The sequence below is a fragment of the Nicotiana sylvestris genome, chromosome 9 (genome assembly GCF_000393655.2).
Source record: "Nicotiana sylvestris chromosome 9, ASM39365v2, whole genome shotgun sequence".
In the NCBI taxonomy this organism is placed as follows: Eukaryota; Viridiplantae; Streptophyta; class Magnoliopsida; order Solanales; family Solanaceae; genus Nicotiana; species Nicotiana sylvestris.
In genome coordinates, this window is record NC_091065.1 from 142526056 (window position 1) to 142536397 (window position 10342).

At 46.7% G+C, this 10342-nt stretch overlaps 1 protein-coding gene across 1 annotated transcript; it reads left to right on the forward strand.

Moving 5' to 3' along the window:
* The first annotated feature begins 352 nt into the window (after positions 1–352).
* On the forward strand, positions 353–4083 carry LOC138878347 (uncharacterized). Its single transcript, XM_070158014.1, has 4 exons — positions 353–619; positions 733–924; positions 3409–3579; positions 3649–4083. The coding sequence occupies exons 1-4, from the start codon at positions 353–355 to the stop codon at positions 4081–4083; spliced, it is 1065 nt and encodes a 354-aa protein (XP_070014115.1).
* Positions 4084–10342: the final 6259 nt, after the last annotated feature.

Here is a 10342-nt window from a genome sequence, read left to right on the forward strand (position 1 = left end):
GGATGAGGTTCCCCCTGGTGGCGAGGTGGAAACTTCGGAGCCCGCCAAGGGCAAGAAAAGGAAAGGTAAGGCGGCTGTCGATCCTCCCGTGGCAAAGAAACCTGAGTCACGCGAGCCTCGAGCCGTTACTAGGACCTCGGCTTCAACTTTCGGAGCAAGCCCCGGTGCTGAGGATGAGGATGATGATGATGACGAGGGCGAATGTGAGTGCCGGTTGGCACAGAGGATGAGGTCGGGCACGGGAGCCTCGCAGGTGCCTTGACTGAAGGTAGTTGAATCGAGAACGGCCGACTTAGGTCGGTCCCATGAATTGAAGACCCTCGATGAGGGTGTCAATGTGATCCCGGATCTCATGACCGGATTTGGTGCAGTTTTCACTGGGGGGACCTTTGTCGCTGATCCTGAAGGGTCGGGGCTCGGAGCTTTTCAAGGGAAGGAGTTGCCCATCAGAGACATTGATGACATAGATGGTTTCAGTTTGGGCCCTCAGTTTTTGTCAGGGGAGTTAAGGGATGCTCAAGATGCGAATACTGCCAAAGCCGGAGGTCCTCTCAAGGGGGAGGCGCGCTTGGAAACATTCTTGACGATGTTAGAGAGAACGTCGATCTTGATGCTCCCAGTTCTATCAAGGAGGCGGAGAGGTTCATGCAACAGGTGATAGATGTTTTATGTATATTTCCTTTAGTCTCGAGCATCTTTCTTCATTCTTCTAACTCTTTTGTTTTGTTGCAGTGTAAGGAGATGTATGATCATGCCCTCTTCAGGCTTAATGAGGAGCTTTCATGCCGTGAGAAGGAGCTTAAGAGGCTGACCTTGGGACTGCGAGAGTCGGAGGTTTACTCTCCCCGAAAGGAGAAAGAGTCAGGTGAGCTCCGGGCTACTTTGGAGAAAGCATCCCGAGAAAAGGCTGCTCTTGCTGAGCAGGTATTTTTTTATGCATGAGTTCACCCTTCGTTCCCATAATCTGATACTAACTGGTTTACTTTTCCCCTCGCAAATTGGGCAAAGGGATTCGCTAATCGGGAAAAAGAATGCGGAGATCCTCGAGCTGAGGAAACGAAACAGGGTAGTAGCCTCGGAGTTGGCATCGACTCATGATCTTCTCCAAAATGCCCGAAAGGAGGTTACTGCGCTGACTACAGCCAAGTCCGAGATCAAAGGAAATGTTGCTACTTATTTACAGTTCGTAACCACAACAAATCAAATAGCCCGTAAGATATCGATAAGGGCCGAGCTGAAACTAGCCCGGGCTATCGAGCATGCTAAAGCGAAGGTGAGGAGGGCAGCCTGGGAGGGGGTCGGAACTAGAGGCGTCGATCTTTCAGCCTAATTTGAGGTGGCTCAAGAGTTGGAGAGAAAGTCGGCGCTCTTGATCGCTCTAGATGAGGATCCTGGAGATGGCTCGGAGGATATTGGCAATGAAGAGCAAGTCTTGTGTCACTTTTGCTCCTTTTTTTCTTCTTTTTCTTTCTGTGCTTGTACTCCCAGGGGAATGAGTCTTGTAAAGACGTCCCTTGTAAATATATTTTTGGCAATGCAAAAGGGTTTTTCTGCCCAAAGTTTTTTTATATGTCGTTGCTCTTGCTGAGTTATTCTTCGAATTTTAATGTTAACTCTTTGGAGCCCATTCTTGGAGTAATAGGGACCCCTGAAATCGGGTCCTACATTGAAGTTAGGTTGATAGATTCTTTGGGGCCGATGCCTGTGATAGCAAGAAGCCCCCGAGATGTTGATACCTCTCGACTTTCGTGGGGTAGCAGCATTCATGTGATCTAATAAAGGGAGCCCCGGGGTTATCCCCGGTGGTCCCACCAGTATGTTTCCCAAGGAAAAAGTGACGTTACCATAGTCAGAATTAATTGTCCCTCTGGGTAGGCAAGCAACCGCTGCGTTGCCCTTATATATTCATTCACTTGCTTCTTCAGTGGAGATTTTGCTACTCTGAGTAACTATTTCTATCATACAACTTGGCGCTTTGTGCTAGTTCTCCCGTCGTTTCAACTCAAATCCTTTTCCCAAATCTATATCCTCCTCCTCTTACTTTATCGTAGTCATGACTACTATGTCGACATCCGCCCATCAAGGAGAGGGGAGTTTTGCCTCTGTTCCACATTCAGTCGATGGTACACCGTCGGTGCCCGGTGAATGGGCCTCGAGGTGCTTTGTCTCGAGGAGGGACTTTACGTTGGAGAGACCTCCCAATGTTCAAGGACATCGGGAGCAGTCATCGAGGTTCGTCTCATTAGTAGGGGAGGAACACCTCGAAATGATTAGTTAAGACTGTGGATGGGGAGAAGGAGTGGTGCTACAAGTACCTTCCTCTGAGGAGAGCATCATGACCTACGTCGAGGGGTTTTTGTGCATGTACATACATACTTTTACAGTGGGTCCCCCTGACTGGGTCGTGCTTGAGTTATATCGGAGATATTAGGTTACCTTGGCACAGGCTCACCCATCCTTTTAGAAGATAGTGCAGATGATAAGATACTTTATAGATTAAGGTCGGGCTTGAATTTACCCTCAGTCATCTCGTGAGATTATATCGGCTGCTACATTATCGGGGTTTGATTACTCTGCAGCATCGATCCACCTAGTCTCCTGCTATTGACGGCGAAGAGGACGAGGATCGAGGATGGATGAGCCGATTCATTCGAGCATAGGCGATTGATATCATTCCTGGAGAATTTTTGCCCTTTCCTAAGAAATGGAATTTCACACGTAAGTGTCATACCTATATTTTATCACTTTGTCTGGAGGCGGGCTCCACAATGACATTTCTTTGTTTCATTTTTTGTAGCGACTCCTTGGTTGCCGACCGATGTCCCTGATTTGGCCGAGTGGTCTCGTAAGTTGGCAGCTTGTTCGACCCATGATATGTGCAGCTGGCAAGACCTGTCCAACGGGAGATGGGAGGCAAAACATCATGGTAGGTGTTTGGTGGCTTATTTCCCTAGAATGGTACTTTTATTTTTAGCGTACCAACTTAGTCGCCGCAGGTATTGGAGGTTTTTCCGAGATTAGGCCATGCCCTTTGGGGGGGGGAGGCTGCCGACCTCGGGGTTGAGGGTTGATGATAAACGAATAGGGTCTTCGGGGTGCGAGGAGGCTCGCAGCAGGATGAGCCCTTCTCAGCGGTTCAAAAGAGGCGATTTAATCGATCATCTGGTTTCGGAGGCCTCCGTTTTCGAAAGAGCATTACCCGTTTCTGCTAAGGGTTCTTCGAAGGGCGAGGAGCACGTGGTGCCTCCTTCTTTTCATACCAAAGGTGCTTTGGGGGACGCTAAGCCATCAGACATTGGCTCGGCCTTTAGCTCGGCTTAGCAGCTCGGCTTTATGGATACTTCAGTAGCCAGCATAGGATTATTCCGGTTTCATACTCTCCCTTTCTTATTGATTTTTATTTTGTAGGCCTTTGACAGGCTTATGTCCGAGCTGCTTTGCTATAAGGCTAGGTTGCGGAAAGCTTCGGATAGGGAGAAATCCCTTAAGCTTCTTTGCGCGAGAAAGGAAAGCGAGTTGGTGTCCCTGCGGTGTGAGACGGATCGAAGTCGGAGCCGCGAGAGTTACTTCGAGAGACAGGTATCTTGATTTTCATGTTGACGTATGATCCTCCTTTCATTTTCGGAGATTAATATTTCGATATTTCAGTTGGAGAGCAAAGCGGGAGAGCTGGAACGACTTTGGGGTGAAGTTGGCTGGGCCAAGTGTGAGTTTAACGAGCTGCAGGCCCATGTAGATGCCCAAGTTGCGGCCAAGGATAGTGTTTTGGCTAAAGCTTCCTCCCTTGAGATGCAAATCCAGACTGCTCGTGCGAGTGATTCTGCGCGAGCTAACATGATTGCAAGTCTCGAGTCCGAGCTTTCGAAGGCGAAGACCGAGGTGGTGAATGCCCGGGCCAAGGCCGTGATGAGCAGCACTAGGGCAGATCAGAAAGCAGCGACCTATTTGAAGAGCACTGCCACTGCTAGAGCTGAGCTGAGGAGAACTCTTGGTCGTGCGAGCAGCAGTAAAGAGTACGCAAAGTGCAAATCTTGGAGGGAAATTCTCGAGGAAATTCACGCCAGGGGTTTCGATCTTTTGTAGGAGATCGAGCAAGCCAAGGCGGAGGAGTATGACGCCAAGTTCCTTCTATCAAATGCCGAAAATGGCGAGGACGGGGTCATTGGGCCATAGTCCCCAAGGGGGACGTTTATTTTCTTTCTTTGTCTTTGTATATAGTGCTTTCACAATATGCTGTAAATGGAGCTTGTATGTTATTACATGTATGTATAAGGGGGAAACCTCGCAATTTTTGTATCTTCCGGGTTTCTTTTTGCCGAGATTTTGGCCAGATCAATTGACCTTTGAGTTGGTAGAAATCCTTAGATTCGTGATATGGCCATGGGGCTCATTAGGCTGGCCCGTAGGCTATTACATGCTTGGTCGATATGACCTTTTATGTGGGCTGGCGACAATGGCTCTTACGCCTTGGGCCAATGCGGCTTTTTTTTTAGTGTGGGCTGGAAACAATGGCTCTTACGCCTTGCTCTTAGGCATATTTAGTTAACTATTTTGGGTTCAGTCTCTGAATAGGGTTACGACTCGAGCTCATTCGACCCTCAAGTTTTGTGTTTGTGCGGGCTGGCGATAATGGCTCTTATGCCTTGGGTCGAAGCGATCTTTTATGTGGGTTGGCGACAATGGCTCTTACGCTTTGGGTTGAAGCGACCTTTTATGTGGGCTGGCGACAATGGCTCTTACGCCTTGGGTCGAAGCGACCTTTTATGTGGGCTTTATTTTTCCCTCGATAAGGATTTAAAAATAGTGTTTGCCTGACTCTTCGGCGGCTTAATAAAAGCCTCGATTGCGAGTCGTTATATGGCGATGATCGAGCACCTCGGGAGGTTTGGCTTGGAGGCTGAGTATCTCAAAGCCGATGTTTAGGAGCTGACATGGTCAGAGCTCTTTTGCCTGTATCAATGGTAGCCTGTTTAACCGGTTCTTTTCGAAGTAGATTCGAAGCAATTGAAGGCCTGTGATTTTGTAGCGACGGTCGGGCATCCCCCAATCGCGTTAGTTTGGCTGGTACAGCCTTGTGACCGGAGTCATTTGTGTTCGGCCGGAGCTTTTAAGTCCCGAGTGAAGTAGTTTTGGCATTTATATAAAAGGTATGCCTTTTTAGGGGTCTTACAAGTTCGATATATAGCTGAAACTTTGAGATCGGGTTTTTGCCTTTAGTAAGGTCTTACAAGTTTTACATGCCTTTGAGGTCTTACAGTTTTGGATACTTGGTACAAGCATTGTTCATGCCTTGCTTGAGGTCTTACAGATATTGTTGCTGCCTTATGTAGGTCTTACGAGATCGAGTATGCTCGCTCGGGTCTTATGGACTGGGGTTTTTTAATGAATGGCGACGGGCGACAGTCCTCGAGTCATCGAGGGTATCTTAGCTCGAAAGTCGTTACTTGTAAACTTGTATTGCCTCATTGAGGGCTTACGATTTTGGAGATCCCGACGCTGAGGTTGTGTTTTATTTTTTTGAGATTTTGAAGCTAGTCCCCGAGTATTCGGAGCACTTTCGGCCTTGGAGATGTTTCGTGACTTTCATGTTGCCTCATTGAGGGCTTATGAGCTTGGAGTCCCGACTCGGAGGTCATTCAGGTGTTTAATTGTTTATACCAGTCCCCGAGTGTTCGGGATGTTTTCGGTGGAGAAGTCATTTTTGCGAAGGTGCCAAGCTTCTTTTGGAGTGTGAGATGATTTGATAAAAGATATTCTTCTATTATTTGGTATAACTGTACATGTTTTTGCCATCGGGGGCCTGGCTATAAGGACACAATTCGTTCGACCATTTGGCCTGATACATCATTTTCCTATTGGGACCCCATTTGGCGTTTCTTGGCTTTTCTGAGCGGATGGCCTTCCGAGGGGATGCCTCCTAGTGTTCGAGGTTGATTGCAAAAGAAAACTTGAATACTTGTTGAGTCTTCATTAGGTAGTATGTGGATGTTGCATCATTAAAAACCTTGCCGGTAAAACCCTTTTCGGGACAAAAACTCGGTCGAAGGAAAAGAGTGCAACGAATGCTTTAAAACCACAAGGTCTTCGGGTTGGGTTAGCGCTTTGACTGCTTCAGTCTGGCGCCTACATAAGGGTTAGTGTGAAATATAAAATGAAAAGGGATATGGTTATATCTTAGTGGTGATGGTGCTTTCGAACCTTGTCATTCGTTTAGAGGATGCGGTACGGTCCTTTATTCGTATGCAGCCAACGGCGTGTCTCGTGGTCGCTATCTCATCATTGGCTTATGTTTTTAGTCTCCCCACTGGTGGAGACTTTGGTGGGCCCTAGTGGTGGCTACCTCAAAAGATCGTACGGTTGACATGTTGTGGCTCATCCGCTTTGTTCTTTTTGGTTGTTTCTCTTTCTCAAAACTGATTTTTGGCTCAGTCGCTGAGGAATTATCGAAGGTGACCATTATCGAGTAATCGGGCCACTTCCTCCCGAATTTGCCAACAATCCTTGGTCCTGTGTTCATGCGTGTTGTGGAATTTGCACACTAAGTTATGGTTCCTTTGCAAAGGATCTGGTTGTACAGGCCTGGGCCATCTCGCATCTCTGATTTTACTGATAGCGAACATGATGTCTGATATATCGACATTGAAGTTGTACTCTGATAAGTGAGGTGCCTATGTTGGTCCCGCGCTCCTATCGAACCCGGCTCTGTTGATGAGTCCCCGAGGATTCTGTCCTCGGTCTATTCTTTGATCGTTGCGAGGCGGGTTGCGTCTCGGGGCGTTCCTTCTGTCTTTGGTGTATGGCTGATATCTTTCCTTGTTGGGATTTGGCTCCTTTGCCAAAAGTCTTCTTAGGTATACTGAGCCCAAGGGGGCTCCTAGCTGGTCGTCTTCGACCCTGATTTTTGACTGGTATCGCTTTTGGACGTCCGACCAGGTCATGGCGGGATATTCGATCAGATTCTCTTTCAGCTACTTCGAAGCCACCGAGCTTCGTTCATTCAGACCTTGAGTGAAGGCCTGCATTGCCCAGTTGTCGGAGACTAGTGGTAGTTCCATTCGTTCTGTTTGGAAGCGAGATACGAATTCTCGCAGCATTTCGTTCTCCCTCTGCTTGATTTTGAACACGTCAGATTTACTTGTTGCTACTTTGATGGAACCGGCATGTGCCTTTATGAAGGTGTCTACCAGCATGGAAAATGAGTATATGGAGTTAATAGCTAGGTTGTGATACCACATCATGGCCCCCTTCAAGAGTGTTTCCCCGAACTTCTTTAGTAATACGGACTCGATCTCGTCGTCCTTTATGTCGTTGCCCTTTACTGCGCAAGTGTAAGCAGTAACGTGTTCATTGGGGTCTGAGGTCCCATTGTACTTTGGGCGTTCCATCATTCTAAACTTCTTTGGAATGGGTTTCGGGGCCGCTTCCTCTAGGAACGGCCTTTGTATGAACTTCTTCGAATCCACACCTTTTAGGACCGGGGGTGCGCCCGAAATTTTGCCGACCCTGGAGTTGTAGGTCTCGACCTTCTTGTCATTGGCTTCTATCATTTTCTCGCCCGATTTGATCCTTCCGGTGAGGTCCTTGATCGGTTATCGAACCGTTATTGCTCGATCTCTCCGGTACCTGTTCAGCTGGGAGAGTTGTCCCCGGTGCAACCGTGTTAGGGGTTTTCTGGTGACTTTGCAGCTGAGCGATATCCAGCTGTTGTGCCTGCAACATTTCAAAAATAACATGAAGGCTAACCTCCCGTTCTTCCCTAGCCGGGGTTTTCTGAGCTTCTTATTGATCCTCTTGGTGCACGCTCATGTCAGTATGGGAGCTTATGTCAATGCGTTGGGCGTCGCGTGAGACCGTGCCCATGGGAATTGGTTCTGGCGCATTCCCAAGGTTTTGTGGTGGCACACCGACACCTGGAACACCCACACCGTTTTCTCCGCAGTCCTCAAGATTGTTGTTTTCATCTCCATTTACTGAGTTAGACATTTTGACCTGAAATCGAAGATCTTGGACAAGAAAAAGCGTGAAAGATAACTTGTGTTATGTAGCTAAACCAGCAAGAAAATAATCACTATTATTTTTAGCCCCACGGTGGGCGCCAAACTATTTACTGTGAAAATGATAATAACAATTTTATTTGATTATAGGATTCTAAAAATATGTGATCTATTTTTATGCTAGTTGTTAAGCAGTTGATGCTATGTGTGAAGTTTAGAAACGAGATAAGAGTAATGAGAGAAGGGATAACCAAACCGATAGGCTAATTATTGGGGCCTCGAGCTTGTTAATTCGGGGCCTCGAGGTTGATTCCGGAGCTCAACTGGGAGCTATTGAAGGCAACCGAAGTATAACTAACAGTTATAATAAAATCAACGAAGGCTCTTTATGGCCAATGATAAGCAATAAATGATGAGCAAATATGAAGATAGTGAATAAAAGCAATAATATCGAGAGAATATGTAAGAGAGCAAAGAGAATGTTCTTGTATATTACGCGTAGAGAAGCTGAAGCAACAGGGCTTTACAAAATGACAAGGATCCCCTTTATATAGGAGGGGAATCCCAACATAGTACAAAATATATTAATGACAAAAAAGCGGAGATGGCACAGCTAGATGGAACCCTTATTCGGGTTTAGAGTAGCTCACTAGGCTCTACTAGTCCTTGCTGTGTACCTTGGGAACTTCCCATTTCTACCATTGCCGTAATCATCACTGCCTCAAGGCCGGGTGTCGACGACCATCGAGGGAGGATACTCGGCCGTGGCCTCGAGCCTTCGAGGTGATCTTTCGAAGTGCCTAAATGGCAAGAAATTGGACCCCCCGATTTCACCGTATACAAAGATCATAATCTCACATCTACACACCGAATAAATCCGAACACGCTGTATCAAGACATAACCACAATTCAAGATGGAAATCACAGGATATACCATACCACTCGAACACTCATAGCGAAAACTTTATATCACAGCAACTGCTTAAACAACTGAATACCGATAATAAACCTCTTATCAAATAAAGCCTTATTCCAACACTTTCGTATTGCCAACGATGAATTAAAACACGCAAAAAGTCATAACCATTCCTCAGATCAACCAGTCATGGAGCTCCCTATCCTTCGGCAAGGACCATAGTAAATTTCTAAGCCGAAACCTGATATTATCCTACCAATATGCTGACATCGAATCCCATAGTATTCATTCCAGTTCCCAATTACCTCAATCTCATCCAACACGACTACCCTATTGACATGACTCATCAATACCATCTAAAGCCAACCCATGCACCAAAAGCAATAACCAAAATGTACTCAGATCATGAAAATGACTCAAATGAGAGAGTTGTACCGCAAGATTACCAATACCACCACAACACAATGTTGAGAGCCCATCATACATCGTAGAACCAGAACACACGAACCTAACCCAAAGGATCATACCTCCACATAACTTCGCTCCAATGCTCGACCCCATCCAAACATAGGTCCACATGAAACGCCTCGAGTCACTACGCTCAAAATCAACAACCACGCGCAATTTGTTGTCTAGAACTGAAACCAAATCATCATAACCACGGCGAAGCAAAAGTTATAACACCACACAAACCCAAAAGGACACAACCAATACGCCACCCACCGAGCAATACCCAATACTCTGACCGCTCGAATTCAACTTTGAGACCCCAATAGAACCGCACCGTACGTGCCTATAACTCACAATTCATAATGCCTCGCAACACGAAAAGGTAACTCAGAGATCACCCCAGAACACTGATAAGCTCAATAACCATCAAATCAATACATCCCTCAACAATAGCAACTTGGAGTCAACAAAGCCGACTCGATGCAGAACACACATCCATATTGGCCTACCAATGAACCCCTTATCAAGGAGTTCCTGAAGTTGTTCCTTTAACTTTGTTGGCGCCATACGATATGGTGCCCGGTCACCAAATCAATACCTAAATCAATAACATTGTCCAGCGGCATGCCCAGCAGCCAGAAACACATTCAAAAAAATCCCTCACCACCGAAACTGAATCAATGATAGGAGTCTCTGCACTGACAACCCTCACGAAGATCAAATAAGAAAGACCACCCTTCCCAACCATTCGCTGGGTCTTCAAAAATGAAAAATCACCCTACTGGGAAAAAAATTTGTCGAATTTTGCCACTCAATCAGTGGCATCCCCAGCATAGCCAACGTCGCCGTCTTAGCGCAATAGTCCGGAATAACACGACAAGGAGACAACCAGTACATCCCTAATATCACATCAAAGTCTAACATACTAAGCAACAAAGGATCCACCCGGGTCTCCAAACCCCCGATAGACACCACACAAGGC